This window comes from Plecotus auritus (assembly GCF_963455305.1).
Source record: "Plecotus auritus genome assembly, chromosome: 1".
In the NCBI taxonomy this organism is placed as follows: Eukaryota; Metazoa; Chordata; class Mammalia; order Chiroptera; family Vespertilionidae; genus Plecotus; species Plecotus auritus.
In genome coordinates this window covers 244,632,707-244,652,781 of record NC_137770.1, presented here as the reverse complement: position 1 = coordinate 244,652,781, position 20,075 = coordinate 244,632,707, and the positions used below count along the sequence as shown (strand labels likewise).

Sequence of the window (20,075 nt, the reverse complement as noted above, 5' to 3'; positions counted from 1 at the left end):
TGTGGTCACGTGTGCCTTGGAGAGCCTGATGTTTTGAGCTCACTTGTGTGTCATCTCCACAATCTTCTCTGCTCTTGCAGATCCAGAGGAACCTTAGACCTTTGTTCCGACCCTCCTGCGCCTCCCGCCCTGCCCCCCCCCCAAAAAAAAAAACACCCCACAAAACTCCACAACTGCACCAAACACACTGCGCACATTGAAGGTTTGGTGTAGCTCAGCCCTCTCCCACTCAAAAGCCTTCCCTATGACCTGGCCTCCTTCCTGGGTTCTGGTCCCCCTCTTACCCTCACTCACTCCCGGTCACTACATCACGCAGAGCTCTTTACCTCTCTTCTGCTCCGCCCCAGCCTTACCTTCAAAGGCCAAGACTCACTAGTGTCTCCATCACACAAAGGACCATTTATTATGCAATACAGAATCATTGGCAGAGATTTGTTATTTCTTTCTCGCTTTCTCTCTTTCTCCATTGGCAAAAGAAAGCTGTATGGAGGAGGGAGGGGGCGCAGGTGTGCGCGTCTCGGGGTTCTGGGGGGCCGCGGGAACCCGCCTCGCAGAGGCCGGAACTTATGTGCTCGCGTCGCCGTTGGCGGGCGGAGGCCGGAACCTTGGTGCTCGCGTCGCCGTTGGCGGGCGGAGGCGTGCAGTGACGGACCAGTCCTCCAGCGGCCCAGTTCGCGCAGTGGTCGCCGGCTGCTGACGTGGGCCAGCCGGGTGCGGGGCTGTTAAGTGCGGGGCGTGATGGCCGTAGACATCACACTCCTGTTCCGGGCCAGCGTCAAGACCGTGAAGACTCGGAACAAAGCGCTGGGAGTGGCGGTGGGCGGCGGGGTCGATGGCAACCGCGACGAGTTGTACCGCCGCAGCCCCCGGCCCAAGGGCGACTTCTCCAGCCGGGCGCGCGAAGTGGTGAGCTGGTTGCTATGGAAACGGCGGGCGGGAGGTGGGCCCGGGCCCGCGACGCGGACCCCGGAACCCAGGGCAGACCCTGTTCCACAAGCGTGTGTGAAAGAAGCGCCTGGAGAAAGGTGGTCCGGAAGGGGGACAGGAGGGTTTACCCCAGGGAGCCGACAGCTGTCTCGGGAAGGGATCAGCCTCGATTCGAAGGATGGGGACGTGTATCGGGGAGCACATTTATCGCGCGGGGCGCGGGGAGAGACGCCCGGGAATCCCAGTTCGCCAAGTTCAGGGGCTGCTTTGAGGGAGGGTGAGCTCGCTGTCACCGCAGCCCTGAACCCCGGGAAACTGGCCCGCGGCCCTCCGCTCTCCTGTGGCGGCACTGACCACAGTGCATTCGCCTCCAGCGCTTTCTCGTTTCGTGCTCCTCCCTCCCTTCCCCCCGCACTCTCCCCCCGCCCCCCACCGCGCGTTGAGGTCAAAGATCACGGTCCGCTGACCTCTCCCTTCCCCCGGCCTCCTGCAGTGGATTAGGGCTCCTCTAGGGATCAGTTCGTCTGGAGGCTGATGTAGGGTCATCTTTCGCAAACACTCCACGGTGCAGCCATCGCAACTGCTTTCTGTTCCCTGGACGCGGCAGGCTTCCGTCCAGGAGGGCAGGGACCTTCCCCCGCAGGGCGGGGACGGGGTGGGGTGGGCTTGGCCTCGGGACCCCAGGGCCCCACGGGGCCGGCGTTGCTTAGTGTATGGTTAGTATTGAGTGAAGATCAAAAGGAACAGATGGTTGTCGGTTTTCCCCACGAAACTGCAGGGGGAGAGGACACCTACCTGTAAGGGGTGTTGGCCTTGGTCACCCCTGTATCCTGGGCACCGGGGGGAGGTTGCTTTTGTGCAGCCCCACACATACACAGCTCTGCCTGGGCCCTTTAAGAAATAAAAATGCGAAATTCCAAAAGACGGTTCAGAGCTTTGGGAGGTGCCAGTGAAGGTTACGTTTCACTGATTTCATGGTAAATCCACTTCTGTTTGGCACAGTCCAATACCTGGCACTTTGCAGACACTCATTTTTTTTTAAATGACTATATGTATGCATGAAGGAACGAGTGGCAGTTTGCAGGGGATATTCAAGCATTGGCACGGGGCGGGGGTTGACCAGATGTTTACTGATAGGTGTATAGCACAATTTAAAAGGACCGGTGGGGGAAACAAACATATTAACCAAACAAGTGCCCTCAAGCCTAGTAGATGTGCAGGGCACAGAGGAAATGTGTTCAGTTGCACCCGAGCGCCAGGAGCGGCTGCGTAGAGGCAGTGATTCCTGAAACGAGCCTCGGAAGAGGAATAGGTGGTTCCAGGGCCCACAGGGTGAGGAAGGGCACCCCAGGCTGAGAAGAGCTATACACGAAGGTGTGGAGATAGGTGACTTCATGCTCGCTTCATGTATACTCAGTGCGTGTCTATCCATTAAAGTACAAACGAGTTGGTAGTGATATTTCAAATTTTGCTTTATAAGGGAGAAACTTATATCTGCACAGCTGCAAACAGTGATGAGCTTGATTGGTTTAACTTACTGGGACTGATGGGGACCCTGGGAGTGGAGGGAGGACTAGGACTTGGATTTAGAAGACTTGTATTTGAAACTGGGTCCTGCCACTGAGAAGTGGGTGACTTGGACAAGTCCTATTACCCGAGCCTCGTTTTCCCTTTCTATAAAAGGGCCATGATAATACTTTAACCGATAATCCAATCTTCGGGCTCTTATGAGACCGCAGGTATCCTGAAGAACCATACCGATTCTTACTGCTCCTCTTCACTCCCTACTTCAACTCCATGTCAGCTGTTTACACTATTTTCGTCATTGGTGTCAGGCTACCTTCCCTAAACCACTTAGCTTTCTGTACTTTCATTCCTTGCTCGCAAGAGGAACCAAGAAAGTTCACGAAGGAATCAGTGAAAATCCGGTGCGGGTACTAATAGCCTCAATAGTGGAGACAGCAGCATTCCTCTGTCAAGGTGAGCGCTTGGTCAGTGAGGCAGACGTGTGGCCAGGATGCAGCCGCCCCTCTCTTCCTCCCCGTGGCCATGGGAGCCTGCTGGTTTCCCAGCACATCTGTACAGCTCAGAACCCTTCGCAACGTTGTGCCCAGACTACCATTGCCTGTTCTTGGGCCTGACATTCCAGGTACAGTCTGCTTGACATCTTACCCGACACAGAGTAAAAACAGAACCTGAATACCTAAAGCTGGGCCACGTGCACTTGATGTTCTTCGTGTACTAAGAGGGTCTTAAGTTCGTGTTGTCCAGGCTTCTGATTTTAATGGTGGGACAACCACTACCCAGGTCAGTGAAACGGCTTGCCCAGAGTCCTGATGTCTGAGCTCATGGCACAGAGTCCGGAGTAGAAGCCAGGTGCTCCAATGCTATTTATTATGCCCCAACCGCCATCCTCCTACCTTTAATTTCCACTATAATTTTAGACCAAAAATTCATTTTGGGGCTTTAGAATGGCAGTGAGTCTTCTTCTAAAGTTAATACTGAATTCATAACGGGAAACTGAGTGGTATTTAGAGCAGAAAGACCTGAATTGGATACCTCTTACTTACTTTATGAGTTGGAATGCCTCTTACTTACTGTATGAACTTGGGCAAGATCTTTAACCTCTGTTTCCTCACTTGTAAAATAGAGTAATAACAATCATATAAGGTTCTTATGCAGGTGGAATGAGAGAAGGTATGCAGGTGCCTGCACAAGTGCGAATTCTTTTGGTTGCAAATGACAATACTCTAATAATGTAAATTAATCTGAGCAAAATGCCTTAGCTCAGACAGCTGGGAAACAGGCTGGAGCTTCTTTTTCTGGATCTTCTCCATAAAACCCCAGGAAAGGACTCCAGTTGGTTCCGGTTGGATCCTGAGCTCTCGTTTATGGCATCAGAGGGAGAAGATTCTTCAAATGGCCCAGGTCATGTCTGCTCCAATGGGTGGGTTGAATACTATGGTTGTTGCCCTACCAGAACCTTGGAGGGGAGTGCTGCTTCTGGGAGTCTGGCATGAGGGATGTTGGGCAGGCAGATCCAGCAAAAGCAGCCTTCACCGTGTCTAGCACGGTGCCTGACTCGCCTCCACTCTACCTGCCTGGTTGTCTTCAACTTGGGGGGAATGAAAAACTGGAATGGGGAGCTTGTCATGACAGGCTGTGGATGTGGGAATGTGCCTGGAGGTGCCTCATATGGCAGCTTCTCATTTTCTTACTGACTTAAAAAAATTACAGAGGCCAGGGAGTGCACCACGTGGGAAACCAAGGCGCCTCTAAGCAGCCAGACTGTCCAGGGAGCAGGGGCCAATGAAAAGCACAGGAGACCTGTGTTGTAGCTCAAGGCCAGCCACTAAGTGGGCAGGCCACGTAATCTCTCGGGGCCTCAGGATCCACATTGGTAAGACTGAGAGGGCAGGCCACGTAATCTCTCAGGGCCTCAGGTTCCACATTGGTAAGACTGAGAGGGCAGGCCACATAATCTCTAGGGGCCTCAGGATCCACATTGGTAAGACTGAGAGGGCAGGCCACATAATCTCTAGGGGCCTCAGGATCCACATTGGTAAGATTGAGAGGGCAGGCCACGTAATCTCTCAGGGCCTCGGGATCCACATTGGTAAGATTGAGAGGGCAGGCCACCTAATCTCTCGGGGCCTCAGGATCCACATTGGTAAGACTGAGAGGGCAGGCCACGTAATCTCTCAGGGCCTCAGGATCCACATTGGTAAGACTGAGAGGGCAGGCCACGTAATCTCTCGGGGCCTCAGGATCCACATTGGTAAGACTGAGAGGGCAGGCCACGTAATCTCTCGGGGCCTTGGGATCCACATTGGTAAGACTGAGAGGGCAGGCCACGTAATCTCTCAGGGCCTCAGGATCCACATTGGTAAGACTGAGAGGGCAGGCCACGTAATCTATTGGGGCCTCGGGATCCACATTGTAAGACTGAGAGGGCAGGCCACGTAATCTCTCGGGGCCTTGGGATCCACATTGGTAAGACAGAGGGCAGGCCACATAATCTCTAGGGGCCTCAGGATCCACATTGGTAAGACTGAGAGGGCAGGCCACGTAATCTATCGGGCCTCGGGATCCACATTGTAAGACTGAGAGGGCAGGCCACGTAATCTCTCAGGGCCTCGGGATCCACATTGTAAGACTGAGAGGGCAGGCCAAAACCGGTTTGGCTCAGTGGATAGAGCGTCGGCCTGCGGACTGAGGGGTCCCAGGTTCGATTCCGGTCAAGGGCACGTAACTTGGTTGCGGGCACATCCCCAATAGGAGGTGTGCAAGAGGCAGCTGATCGATGTTTCTCTCTCATCTATGTTTCTAACTCTCTATCCCTCTTCCTTCCTCTCTGTAAAAAATCAATAAAATATATTAAAAAAAAAAAAGACTGAGAGGGCAGGCCACGTAATCTCTCGGGGCCTCAGGTTCCACATTGGTAAGACTGAGAGGGCAGGCCACGTAATCTCTCGGGGCCTCGGGATCCACATTGGTAAGACTGAGAGGGCAGGCCACGTAATCTCTTGGGGCCTCAGGTTCCACATTGGTAAGATTGAGAGGGCAGGCCACGTAATCTCTCGGGGCCTCAGGTTCCACATTGGTAAGACTTAGAGCTTAGACAGCAGTGAGTCCTGTTAAAGATGTTTTGATTACATATAAGGTAATAGTGGCCCTGAGTTGTTGGGAATTCTGTTTTCAGAGTAGGCGTGCTGATAAGGTTCTCTCTATTACACATTGCTTTCATGAAAGCTAAATGTGGTTTATTTTTTATTTTCTTAGGAATTGGTTATCTTGAATTCTTGGCTGAAATTCAAAGTGATTCGAAGCCAGATGATCTGGTCCCTACTTCTCCGACCTCACCTCCTCTCACTCTTTTTTTACTCTACTCCCACCCCCTCGCCTCTTTGCCTTTCTCACACACCAGGCACATTTCTACCTCAGGCCTTTGCATTTGTTGTTCCCTCTACGTGAATGTTTTTCTCCCAAATTCAGCATGGTTTGATTTTCGGGTTTCTGCTCACATGTTGCCTGAATGAGACCTTCCTCAGCTGCCCTGCATAAAGCAGCTTCCTTTTTCTGTACCTTATTCTGCTCTATTCTTTTCATTATCTAACACATTGGGTATCCACTTATTTATCATTTATCTATAGAATATATGCTTCCTGAAAACAAAGACTTTGTGCTTCTTAGCACTGAATCCGTAGGTCCTAAGGCAGCCGTGGGCAAACTACGGCCCGCGGGCCAGATCCGGCCCTTTCGGCTGTTCTATCCGGCCCGCAGAGCCGAAAGAGCGGAGGGTTCTCTTGCTCTCCCCTCCGCTCCTTTACTTTGAATTTATATTAGTTCACACAAACACTCCATCCATGCTTTTGTTCCGGCCCTCCGGTCCAGTTTAAGAACCCATTGTGGCCCTCGAGTCAAAAAGTTTGCCCACCCCTGTCCTAAGGACATGGGTGCTCAATAAATATTTCTTGAATGAATGAAGGAGTGTTAACCCACAGGGTCACTTTGCTTTCAGTTTTGCAGCTAGTTGATGTCTGTCCAGGGCTCCTTCCAGTTCTGGGCATGAGTGATCCTAACATTCCTTAATAGTATACAGTACCTGGAGCAAACATTAGATAAAAAGTAGCTTTTATTTTATTAAATAAAATAAATGTATTCTGTTACGAAGATGTGTTCCTACCTCAGTCTGACGGAGAAGCAGACACATAAATAGTGTAACAACTCAGGTATAAGTGACAGCCGCAACTCTCAGCGTGATTCCACAGGTCCTCCTTGGTTTGCTTCTGAGACGTTTTGTTGACCTCTGTGCCCAATCTGGGACCTAAAGGTTGGGCTGGGACCACCAGGGTAGCTGGAAATAGACTTTATTCAAGGATTAAGTATAGTTCTACTTAAACAGGATTTCAGTCCAGGGAGCAGGGTTTGACAAAGCCATATTAGGCAGCAGATGCCAGAGGTCGGTGAGAAGCCAGAATGACAGGTGATAGGGCCAAGCAGGGCAGGAATAGATCAGGAAGCCGTAGGTTAAGGATGCAGGCCTCGAACAGAACATGAGCATATTGAATCGTATCTTTCTTGTTGTTCTATTTAATGCAGAAACCTTTTTGCAAATGAAATAAGGAGCAGCTTTGGTTAAGGCTAGGTTAGGGTGTGGGGAGAGAGGTGAGGCAGCCTGCTCTCTACCACCCTACTCCCTTCTGGAGCCCCTTTGGAACCAACCGAAGGGCTCAGGGACAGAGGTTAAAAACCATTGTGTTAACATTCTCCAAGGCCTCTGTTAGCTGCACGATGCTATGTTCTTATGGATGGTAATAACCGAGTGTATATTGTAAGCAGAACTCGGTGCTGGAGACTTTTCATGATATTAATAGTGAGCCCTTGCTTGGCCAGTGTGGCCAGTGGCTGAGCTGTGTGGAGAGCTGAGGTCCGCCTCACAAGCCCAGCCAGCACTGGGCTGGGCCTCCCTTCACCTGGTGAGAAATACAGGCATGTCAGCTTCACCGGACTGCAGATGGGGGCAGAGACTCGCTAGGCCCTTCTGCATGCCAGGCTCTTACGCAGTCTGTCGTCTCACTGCGCTTTCTTCCTCCTTGAAGGAAATGCATCCTGGTGGTGATCGCATCCCCTGTCGTAGCAGCATGGTTCTCAGGGATGGTCAGTCCGTTTTCTCCTTCATGCCAAGAGAAATCTGCCCTGGGTCAACGAGTTCCCAATTTCCTCGGTTTCTAGTTGGCAGTCACCAACAGTTCATCCTGTCGCGCACTTGGGTGGGGCTGCTGAAACGGTCTCCTTGGGGTGACGCTGTAAATTCTTCCTGCCCTGGGCCTGGCTCTGCCTCGCAAGCTGGAGAACCAGATTTGTCAACACGCTGAGGGTAGAATCATCTGTCGGGACAGCTGTCAACTGAGCTCACACCAACTTGTGTTAAAGTCGGAATACAAGTTTACTTATTTACTTTGAGCACTATGACTGATAGGAGGATACAAATTTTGCAAAATCAGTTTATTTTTGAGCTTGTGCTGTAGGTCAGGAACTCTGTTAGGACTTTACATACCCGACCTCATTTAATTTTTCTCTTTTTCGGGGTTGGGAAGATAATGTGTGATTTTACAATATTGATTATATTATGAATAATATTCTAGAATTCATACACACTTGATATTTGAGGTTTCTTCTTACATGGAAATCCATATGGACTCCCTCCGGTGGGTGAAGTGTCAGCAAAGTCTACAGTGGTTAATTACGGCATGTATTATGAAAAACCTAATGTGTTTAAGACATATTAGGTTGAAAGTTGGCTTAGAAAGAGGCCTCTGGGGAACCTCTAATAGGGAGTGAGTGAACAGAGGAGTGAAAGTCAGACGTGTTGAAGGAACGCATGTCACGCAGATATGAAAAGCTGTGGCACAGTTGTAATTCTAAACTCAATAGCACGTTTTTCTTCCCGACTTTCAGGGTCTCGAAGTCTGTAAATCCTGGAGTGTGCCAGCTCCTACTTGTCCTAGTGGAACATAGGCTGCTTGTCAGGACTTCCTTCTGGAGCCCTGGGCTGTACGCACGTTACTGTTCAAATTCCTGTTTACCTTTAGGCAGATGATGTGCAAACCCCGGTAAACTGAACGTTTGCCTTCTACTCTAAGTAGAAGTGACAGCAGCGTATCTTGACTCAGAGACAGTGAGAAAATAACTAAAAAGCATAAGTTTTCATTGTAAGTACTTTTAGAGTTTGCCATTAAGTAACTGTGTTTTTGGAGACCTCACCTAACCTCCCGTTTGTTTTTGGTTCATTTTTTCATCTTGTTTGTTTAATGAGAGGCTTTGGCTCCATAATCCTTAAGGACCTTTCAACAGGGGCTCCATGACTCAGTGCTCTCCTTTCCAAGTGTTCTCCCCCAAGGATATGTTTTTATTGATTCTTAGAGGGAGGGCGGGAGGGAGGGAGGGGGGGAGAGAGAGAGAAGGAGAGGGGGGGGGAGAGAGAGAGAGAGAGAAACATCAACCAGTTGCTTCCTATACACACCCTGACCAGGAATTGAACTGGCAACCTTTTGGTGTATGGGACGATGCTCCAACCAAGTGAGCTACCCAGGACCAGGGTGCCAGATATATTTTTAAACTAGAGGCCTGGTGCACGAATTCGTGCACGGCTGGGGTCCTGAGGGGTGTGAGGCCAGATGCAATTGGCCCTCCAGGAGGGCAGTGGGACACCCTTGCCGGCCCGGGATCTGGATCCATCCCACTGATGTTCATGCTGGTTGTCGGGAGCCACCTGGCGGCCGCTTTTATATCATTTCCTTTTTGCGGAGCGTCTAGGGAGGGGAAGCGGCCACAGTGCCGGAGGCTGACTTTCAGGAGGCCAGTGGTGCTGTCAGGATCATGCTGGTGGCACTGGTTCCTTGATGCCTGGCCCATTCTCTGGAGATTGGACCTGCAGGACTACGGAGGGAGGGAGTGGCTGCCGCCAGGCTGGTGGGTTGCCAGGACGGGGTCAGTCAGCTGAGTGTGCTCCTGCTGTGGGAGTGCACTGACTACCAGGGGCAGCTCCTGTGTTGAGCGTCTGCTCCCTGGTGGTCAGTGCACATCATAGCGACCGGTTGTTCCCGTTTGATCGCATAGGCTTTTATATCTAGAGATGCTTTTTGCAATGACAACTACCTAGTCCTTGCCTTGTGCTATTCTGCCTTCCTTCCCCAACCCAAGTTCCTATGTACTCACAATTTTTCACCTAGATAAAAAAAATGAGTTTGTTTTTCAGAGTTCTCATTTGGTATGTTTCCACAAATTATTTGATTTAATAGTGATTATCTATATATATAAAACCCTAATATGCAAATAGACCGAACGGCAGAGCAACCAGTCGCTATGACATGCGCTGACCTCCAGGGGGTAGAGCGCAGAATGTGGCGGGCATCAGCCGAGGCGGGATGGTGGAGCAGGTAAGCGGGGGCGCCAGCGAAGGCGGGGTGCTGGTTGCTGTCATCGGGGCAAGCCTCTGGTGGTTACTGAAAAGTCTTTGCTCCTGTGTGCTGCCATCCACCTAGCGCTCACACCTGCTGCCGGTGCCCAGCACCGGCCCCGATCGCTCAGCGCCATCAAAGGGTGCAGGCAGCGGCTTCCGGCCCCGATTGCCCCTCAGGGCTTCTCTACCTCCCCCTGCTCCTGAGGGGCGATTGGGGCAAGCAGCTGCCTCTTGCACCCACTGCCGGTGCTGGCCCTGCTCACACCCGCAGCTGGCGCCAGTCCCAATCACTCGGTGCGAGCGGTGGCTGCCGGCCCTGATCGCCCCTGAGGGCTTCTCCACCTCCCCCTGCTCCTGAGGGGTGATTGGGGCAGCAGCCACCACTCGCACCCACTGACTCCACTGGCCCCAATTGCTCCGTGCCATCAGCGGGTGTGAACGGGGCCGGCACCGTAAGCCTGTGGGAACGGAAGTGGCGGGAGTGGGGCTGCAGGCAGAGAGGGAACTGGGGGCCACAGTGGGAGGGGCTGGGCGGGGGTACGGAGGATGGGCTGAGATCCGCCCTTGTGCCCACTGCAGCCTCGCAGCACACAGTTTCTTTCAAGGTGCATGAATTCGTGCACTTGGCCCCTGGTAGCCTATATAATAAAAGCCTAATATGCTAAGTATCCGACCATTTGTTCAACCATTTGACCAGTTGCTGTTGACACACACTGACCACCAGGGGGCAGACGCTCCGACCAGTAGGTTAGCTTGATGCTGGGGTCCAACCGATCGGGACTGGGCAAGATAGGCTGGACACACCTGGAGCCCTCCCACGGTTCCTCTGCAGCCCCATCGTGCACTGGTGGGGTCCCTTGGCCTGGCCTGCACCCTCTTGTAAACCGGGACCCCTCGGGGAATGTCGGAGAGCCAGTTTCAGCCTGATCCCTGCAGGCCAGGCCGAGGGACCCCACCAGTGCACGAATCCGTGCACCGGGCCTCTAGTATTCTTATAATGGACTTTTATCAGTGGGGCATGTTTTTGAGGTTAACTAATTTTAAAATCTGATTACAAAAGTCATAAGAGCTCAGCCCAGCTAAGTGTCCACCCATGAACCAAGAGGTCCCGGGTTCAATTCCTTGTCAGGGCATATGCCTGGGTGGCGGGCTCGATCCACAGTAGAGGGTGTGCAGGAGGCAGCCAATTAGTGATGTTTCTCTCTCATCAACATTTCTCTCTATCCTTCTCTCCCTTCCTCTCTTTCTAAAAATCAATAAAAACACTTTTTAAAAAAAAGTAGGAAGAGCTCATTAAACAGAAGAAAATAAAGTTCACATAAAATATTATTGACCAGAAATAGCCACTGTTATAATTTTGTATATATCTTCCCAGACATTTTTCCTATTAAATAAAAACAGCATTTTTTTCTGTAATGCTGTTATAGCCCCTCTTTTTTTCTTTTCTTGCCTTTTTTACAGTGTAATATGGACATTTTCCACATCAATATACAGTATATTGTTCTGTGTCACCAATTTATTTGGCTGCATTACTTTTGAAATGAAAAGCAGAACAGGACAATTAAAACTCTAGAAAGAAAAGTTTTTATTGAGATGCAGTAGGAAATGAATATCTTTTGATTAGAAAACTCATGAGTAAGCAGTATCTAATTAAATATTAAATGCACAGTGGAGGGGGTCTGTCCTTAAAGGAAGCCTGCGGTGAAACCTGTAAAGGGAGTAATTTTCCTGTAACTCAGCTGGATTTTCAGTTCAAGTTTTCTTAACTTATCCAAGAAAATCATCCACAAATGTTGCATCGATGTCTTAGCTTTCTGGCTGTCATTCTAAAAAATAATAAATGATAATAATAGCTACCACTTGTTGAACACCTACCCTACCTGGCACTGGCGAAAGCTTTGTAAATGAGTTGACTATCCTTGCAAGTTTGGTCCCTTTACTCACGAAGAAACCAAGTTCAGGAGGTTAAGTGACCTGCCCAGGGTGAAGTGGTGATGATGGCAGCGTGCGTGGACCTGGGGTTGTCTGCCGCCCTCCAGGCTCCCTGCGTGCGGGGTGTGCACCTGGTGAGTGCTGCCCCAGGACTTTGGCCTGCACGTCATTTGCAATTCCACAGGTTAGGTCTCTGGCTGGTTCCTCCTTGGCGTGTTGTCAGAGCGTCTGCTGTCTTTAGGAGCATATTTTGGACCATAAGTCATATACATTTGAAAGTGCCTGACTAGGGGGATACAGTTGCCGCCAAAACAAACTTAAAAAAAAATCAACAATTATCTTCTACAGATTTGTTTTTCTGTATTTTAATAGTTAATGTATTTTTAATAGTTAATGTAGTGTTGAGGTATGCTTTTGGGGAAAAGGGGAAAAAGTTGTGGTTTTAGTAAAATTATGATAAGGAAGAAGACTCAACATACAGCCATACAAAAAAAGTGTAATTCTTTTTCGTCTTTGGGGCACTGTTTTGTTTTTTGTTTATTTGTTCATCCAACAGTCACCCTCCGGAGAACTTCGGCTGAGATGACTTTTCAGAATTGCCCAGGGAGGCAGGGGCGAGGCCTTCATCGCCACCGCAGTGGCTGGCCATTGGATGTGGGCTTCCCCCAGGGCAGGGCCATGCGGCGGGGGCAGGGGAGGGGCACGAGGCAGCTTCCTTCTGCGGTGGGCCATCAGCAGGCAGTCCTGGAAGTTGAGGGAAATGAGGGCCTCACTCCTGAAGGCACAGGTCTGCCACACTACCTTGAGGGGCGTTGTGGGGATTGAATGCCATACTGTATGTAAAGCTGCTGGCATTTGTCTTGCACAATATAGATTCTCATTAAATGGCAACCACATTGTCAGCTTATATTTGTTGAGTACCTCTGAGCAAAGAAGGCACCTAGATTGCTGTTTGGGATAGAAAGGTGAGTATGACTTTCACCTGGCCATTAATAGACTTACAATCTGGAAAGGGCATTCATTCATTCATTCATTCATTCAATAAATGTTCATTGAGCACCTGCTGTAGACTGCACTGTCTTTGCCATGGAGATAGAGCAAAAATAAGAGAAAATCTCTGCTTTCATGAAGCTTATGTGCTAATGGGAAATTTACAGTAAATAAGGGAACATACGTAAAAACGTGTTATGTCAGGTAGTGGTAAGTAAACTCATAAGTATAAACAGGGGTGGGCAAACTTTTTGACTCGAGGGCCACAATGGATTCTTAAACTGGACCAGAGGGCCGGAACAAAAGCATGGATGGAGTGTTTGTGTGAACTAATATAAATTCAAAGTAAAGGAGCGGAGGGGAGAGCAAGAGAACCAGATAGAACAGCCGGATCCGGCCCGCGGGCCGTAGTTTGCTCAAGGCTGGTATAAGACATACTCATGTAATTAGAGAATTCATCAGAGGAACTTTAAGAATTCAGAGGACAGAGAGGTTGAGAGGGGACTTCCTGGGGGAGGTGACATTGAGGCTGGCCTCATGGATTTCCATGTGGAAACGGGAAGGAGAAGCAGGCCAGGAACCTGACAGAGGCTCCGGTGGGAAAGCTCCGTGTAGCTGGGAGGAGTAGAAGCAGGTAGTGGGTGTGCCCTGTCTCACCCCTTGGCCCTTCCTGATCCACCTCCACCTTTCCTCTCCGCTCTTGTCCCAGTAAACTTGTCTCTCCGGGTAAGTTTACCAGCGTCCAACTTCCGACTGGGTTTAGCCAAGGGGAGGCTCCAGCAGGGGACTGAAGGGTTGGAAGGGAGGTGTTGGTTTGGGAACTGGGTAGACAGAGGCTTTGCGTCCACAGCCTGTGGCTCCGGTTAGGTGGCTGCCGGCCAGCCCTCCAGTGTTGCCCTGTGTATGGGAAGCATCCCCGGGCTAGATGGGCCAGGCGTGGGCAAACTTTTTGACTCGAGGGCCACCATGGGTTCTTAAACTGGACCGGAGGGCCGGAACAAAAGCATGGATGGAGTGTTTGTGTGAACTAATATAAATTCAAAGTAAAGGAGCGGAGGGGAGAGCAAGAGAACCGGATAGAACAGCAGGATCCGGCCCGCAGGCCGTAGTTTGCCCACGGCTGGTTGAACCAATAGGCTGGTCCCAGCCAGCAGTGGACGGGATGGCCTTGCAGCCCCAACCCTAAGAGACAGGGCCGCAGGGGCGCCTCCTCACGGGCAGGACTTGGGACCATGCATCTCTGCCTCTTTATTTAAGGTGCTTTTGTAGGAGATATATTTCTCCTTCTCTCCCTTCCTAGCTCAGCATTCCAACAGGCAAAAGTCAATAATTGGAGGCTCAAACAGATTTTCTCCTAGCGATGTGGCAGTTTATGCTTTTCTTCCAAATCTGCCCTGAAAGGTGATAGGTGGTAAATGGCTCTTGTGGCATTTTTGACTCTAAGTCTGAACTGGAATGGAATCTGTAACCCATTATCAGATTCGGAATCAGGCTGCCTTGTCTCTCGCCTGTTTTTGTTTCAGTGGAAATGTGTGTTTTCGTTCTGTCAGCGGGCAGTTTACATACCTAATATACCTAATATTAAGAGGGAATTATATAATGAATACTTGATGTGAAGGGACTAGTTAAATACTTCAACTCCAAGGGATTCCATTAAAGTAATAAGGAAATTACATTTAATTTTAAATGGTAGAAAGATTTTTTAAATGTTATTGCTATTAAGCATGTATTACACACACTCAACCCACTTTTTGCAAACGAATTCCCAAAGCACAGTTCATCTTTATATAGGTGGAAAGGAAATATTCTTGCAAAATATGTAGTTTGATGTCTTCTTCTTAACTGCAGAGAGAAGCATACTTTTCCAAAGAATAGAATGTGATGGTTGATTGGAAACTTTTGGAGTTACAGGCTTTTAGTTCTACCTCTTGAAATAAGAAAATATATATAAATGGGTCCCCAGATGAAGGCGTGGTGGGGTGCTTTATAGCCCTAATTGACTCCAGACATAGAGGCCGTGATTTGTAAGCAAGCAGTGACAAGAGGAAGTTAAATCAAAATTAAATTAAGGGAAGGAAATAAAAAAAATATCAAGGAGAGGTGATGAATTTTCGGAAAGTGTCTAAATACCTATCTGTGGGCAGGTGGCAAATGTGTGAATATATCTCAGTTATGTCAAAAGATGAAATCTGGAAGCATTTCTGCGCTAAAAAAGTCCTCTGTCTCTTTTCTATCCATCACTCGGTGCAGTTCAGTCAGCACAGGCATATTCGCTTCTATACTTTTCCATGACTCAACTGTCAGCAAAAATCAGTATCTCCCATGATTCCCAGGAGGTGATACTTGGGGAGATTGGTTTTTCGGCTTACATTTTGGCATTCTGTTGTAGTTCCAGCTTATGTAAATAAAGTCCTAGGAATCAGAGCCTCCCAGACACCCGGCCACACTGGGCGCCATTTTTGCCGTTTCTGTCTCCCTTTTCCAGACCCACGAGGACAGGGCCTGTGCTCCGCAGCTCGGCACAGCACAGAGCACAGAGGGGACACACGTTCGTGAAATGAGTGGAGTGAATAAGCGCCCGTGCTTCCTCTTCCTCACCTATGACCATGTGGGTTCAGCCAGCCGTGGGCAAACTACGGCCCGCGGGCCGGATCCGGCCCGTTCGGCTGTTCTATCCGGCCCGCGGAGCCGAAAGAGCGGAGGGTTCTCTTGCTCTCCCCTCCGCTCCTTTACTTTGAATTTATATTCGTTCACACAAACACTCCATCCATGCTTTTGTTCCGGCCCTCCGGTCCAGTTTAAGAACCCATGGTGGCCCTCGAGTCAAAAAGTTTGCCCACCCCTGGTTCAGACCCTCGCCATCTTGAGCCCGAGCTTGACAACATGGAGCCTCCTCCACAGCCAGGCCCAGCCCCTGCGCAGAAATGCGCTTTCCTCCTTGTGCTCAAAAGCAAATGCGTTCAGTACTGCTCACTCCCCACACGGTGGGTGCTTGGCTGGTGTCCAGAGGTCTTCATACTTAGCCGTATAAAGTCCTACCCACTTTTCCTTCTACATCGCACCCTTCCCCGGGTCCTCCCGCCACCTTTAACAAGCCCCTCTGTTCTGTTCGGAGCCTCCTCTGCTTCCTTGCCTCCTTCTGTGTCTCCTGCTTGGATGCCATGCTCTCCTATACTTACTCACATTCTACCATCTTTAAAGGCACAGCGTGCCCTATACTGGTCTCCTGAACTCGAATCATTTGCTGCTCGTATTACTCAGTAAGCAAGGGACTGTGTGCGGCTGTGACAGCCTTCCCATTGTGCTTTTGTGTTGCTCTTTAATGATTGCATTGTTGCTTACCTTTCAGAGGGCTGTTACGCTGTCCCCCAAACTATGTCGCTCACTTTTGAGCATGGGGCTGGGGAAGGAGAGGGAAGGACTCTGACTTGATGCTTGTTGGTGTTTTCCTCCGCGGCTCTTGGAGCTGGTGTGGCAGCCGTGAGATAGGACTGGCACCACATCGTGGTCATTTCTGCATGTGCAGCGCCTGGCGCCATGCCCGCCCGTGGTAGGCATTCGGTATGTGGCGTGGGAATGCACGAATAAAGGACATTCTCACACATTGGTTTTCTAGTTTGACTAAAGAATCAACATAGGGGATTTTACGTCTTTTAAAAGCAATAAAAACTCTGAGCTTTTTTCATCATTCATAGTTCTTCCTAAAGCACTTCTTCCTTTTGCCTGCCTTCCCTTCATACCTAAATGGAAATCAATTTGCTCTAATTATTTTCTTTGTGAAATTGGAGAACAGCTGTTTAGTCACCTCCTTATAAATAACCTTTCAACAAGTTAAAAAGCCTCTAGGACTTGCTTTCTCCAGATTAAATTATCCCCAAACCCTTTTTTTAAAATAAGCATTCATTATTTATTTTTCTAGTTCTTTATAAAACTTGATTTTTTTCATCAGGGTACCACAGGGTACCCCAGAGGGCCTGGCAAGTACTGTCTGGATCAGCCGTGGGCAAACTACTGCCCGCGGGCCGGATCCGGCCCGTTCGGCTGTTCTATCCGGCCCGTGGAGCCGAAAGAGCGGAGGGTTCTCTTGCTCTCCCCTCCGCTCCTTTACTTTGAATTTATATTAGTTCACACAAACACTCCATCCATGCTTTTGTTCCGGCCCTCCGGTCCAGTTTAAGAACCCATGGTGGCCCTCGAGTCAGAAAGTTTGCCCACCCCTGGTCTGGATGGAAGGCCTCTGAGTCTCATTCTCTATTTGTTTTGGACTACCCTGTTGACTTTTTGAAAAACGTTCACTGCCTGTCAGATGTAACTTGTCCACTCTCACCTGCTCCTTGTGTGCGTGCGTGCGTGCATTTTAAATGTGTAGCTTGATATTCTTCCCACAAACACTAACGGGCTGTATCAGGAGTCTTCTGGTTACAAGTTACAGAGAGCCCAGTGTAAATTGCTTCAGTGATCAAGGGACTGCATTGATTTATACCACTGAAAAGTCTGGTGGTGCGACTTAACCTCCGGATGGCTGGACCCTGTGGACAAAGCAGTGTCTGCAGCGGCCCCTGCTCTGCAGCGTCTCGTTAGCGGAAGAGCTGCAGCTCCGCGGGCCTGTTTCCCACAGGGCCGCACCCAGCGGGGAGAGGCTCTGCGCTCCGGCTTCCCACCGGAACCTCAGACTCGGTCATTCTCACTGGCTCACACGGCGGCGTGTGCCTGTCCTGAAATCCACCGTCTCCGAGGGGAAGGGACACTGCTTGGCCTACTGAGGACCAGACCCATGGCTGAGACCAGGGGAGCTGCTCCCGGGAGGAGGGGGCGGTGGATGTGGGTGGCCAACAGTGGATGTGCATTGCTCTCTAAATCAGCGGTCGCCAACCTTTCGGACCTCACGGACCACCGGTTGGCGACCACTGCTCTAAATTGTGCCCTCATTCCGCCGTAGATTTTTTTTTTTTAAATATATTTTATTGATTTTTTTACAGAGAGGAAGGGAAAGGGATAGAGAGTTAGAAACATCGATGAGAGAGAAACATCGATCAGCTGCCTCCTGCACACTCCCCACTGGGGATGTGCCCGCAACCAAGGTACATGCCCTTGACCGGAATCGAACCTGGGACCCTTCAGTCCGCAGGCCGACGCTCTATCCACTGAGCCAAACCAGCTAGGGCTCCGCCGTAGATTATTAACATCGCTTTGAGCTGAGGGGTTTCTGAGAAGGAATTTTTCATTCACTTAATCCCTCTTCATTGAGCACCCAGCATACGCCAGGCATGCAACCAGGTGTTGGTGCACGAACACAAGTGAGATGGTCCCCGCCTGGGAGAAACTCACGGTCCAGTGGAAAGACAGGCCAGTAGGCCAACAGTTAGAGCAGGATGTAGTAAGTGCTGCTCTCCAAGTGCATCCGGAGGGAGAAGTGAACTCAGTGGGAGGGGCTTCACAGGAGGGCTTCCGAGGACAGGTGAGTTTTGAGCTGAGCCTTGAAGGGTGAAAGGAACTTTCTAGAATAGGGAAGGAAGGGCCTTCTCCCGAAGGCCATGGTGAACCCTCAGAAGTTTTCAGCGGGGGGCCTGGCAGGATCGGGTGTGGGTGTCCGAAAGGCCTTTCTGCTGGCCGTTGGTGGGCTCAGCAGAGGTGAGGACCAGCAAGGAGGAAGACCAGTTGAGTTACTGCAGTTATCAAGTCCAGTCAAGACACTGAGAGGCCTGAACTAAACCAGTGGCCACAGGGACAGGACAGATTTCCAGGTGCGTTTGACAGGATTTGGGACTTGTTGGGCGTAGGAGATGAAAATCAACGGTTCTAGAGTCCTTCACCCAGTGTGGCTGACTAGGTGGTCAGATGAGTTCAGCTTTATGTTATTTGAGATGCTTGCTGAACACCGCGGACATGTGTATGAGGCAGTTGTAAATACAGAAACAGACGTCAGAAAGGGTTTCTGAGCTGGAGCTGCCGATCGAGAGACATGGAGGTGGAGGGCGAAGGCTTGAGGAAGGAGCATTGGCCAGTAATCCCTGGGCAACGGCATTTGAGAGGCCGGCAGAGGCTAAGGCAGCCGTGGGCAAACTACGGCCCGCGGGCCGGATCCGGCTGTTCTATCCGGTTCTCTTGCTCTCCCCTCCGCTCCTTTACTTTGAATTTATATTAGTTCACACAAACACTCCATCCATGCTTTTGTTCCGGCCCTCCGGTCCAGTTTAAGAACCCATTGTGGCCCTCGAGTCAAAAAGTTTGCCCACCCCTGGAAGGCGTCAGAGAAAGGGGCTGTGGAGAAGTTAGGTATATGGGTCCCTCCATATCATCCACCTCTTCTGCCCTTGATAAAGGTAATGTCAGCTGGGATGGTTTGTGGTATGGACTCTGGGCTCTTCTAGCTACTGGTGTGTGACTTGTGGGAAAATAACTTCATTTCCCGATCTGTGTAATGGGAATAAAGTAGTATCTGATTTTGGAGAATTCAATGAGTAAAGCACTTTGAAAGCGCTTGGCACATAGGAAGTGCTATAAAGTGTTTGCTAAATAAACCCAGAAAGCAAGAAACACATCTGTGTGCCCCGCAATGTGCATCTGTCTGTGTTTCTGGGTCACTGGCTAGTTAACCTGAAATCCACAGTTAGCTTATTTGAACTTTAATAATAATCTACTCTTCTGAAAACTCTGGTGGTTCCGGTGCAGCAACGCAAGTGCTGACTTCTTGAGGGTTTTCCAGAGTATTGATTGACTTATTTTCTTCTAATGGCTATTAATGGTACCTCTGACTTTGATGTACTTTTCTTTTTTTTAAAAAAAAATATATATATATTTTATTGATTTTTTACAGAGAGGAAGGGAAAGGGATAGAGAGTTAGAAACATCGATGAGAGAGAAACATCGATCAGCTGCCTCCTGCACACCTCCCACTGGGGATGTGCCCGCAACCAAGGTACATGCCCTTGACTGGAATCGAACCTGGGACCTTTCAGTCCGCAGGCTGACGCTCTATCCACTGAGCCAAACCAGTTAGGGCTGATGTACTTTTCTTTGTTTCTTGTACACTTCACATATTTATAAATATTTCATAATCCCTCCTAGCATACAGCTTTCCCTTCTTTCTCCTTTTAGTTTTAAAGTTTCCTTCCCCAGAATCACTCCTAACGTTCTGGAATGCTGTGTTAGTTGCTCCCCACATTTGGGCCAGTTCCTGGCATGTTACTTTTAATCAGGCTACTTTTCTCATCCATCTGGAAGAATTGGCAGTATTTTCAGCTCCTCCCTATTATGGTCA

The 20,075-nt window shown here is 49.8% G+C and overlaps 1 protein-coding gene across 1 annotated transcript in view; it reads left to right on the top strand.

Annotated features, from left to right (window-relative positions):
• The first annotated feature begins 385 nt into the window (after positions 1 to 385).
• STX18 (syntaxin 18) overlaps positions 386 to 20,075 on the top strand; it is a 90,808-nt gene continuing 71,118 nt past the window's right edge. The window contains exon 1 of the mRNA XM_080650960.1: positions 386 to 906. Within this exon, the coding sequence (XP_080507086.1) occupies positions 739 to 906 (168 nt within the window). The 5' untranslated portion in view covers positions 386 to 738. The remainder of the gene's footprint in view (positions 907 to 20,075) is intronic.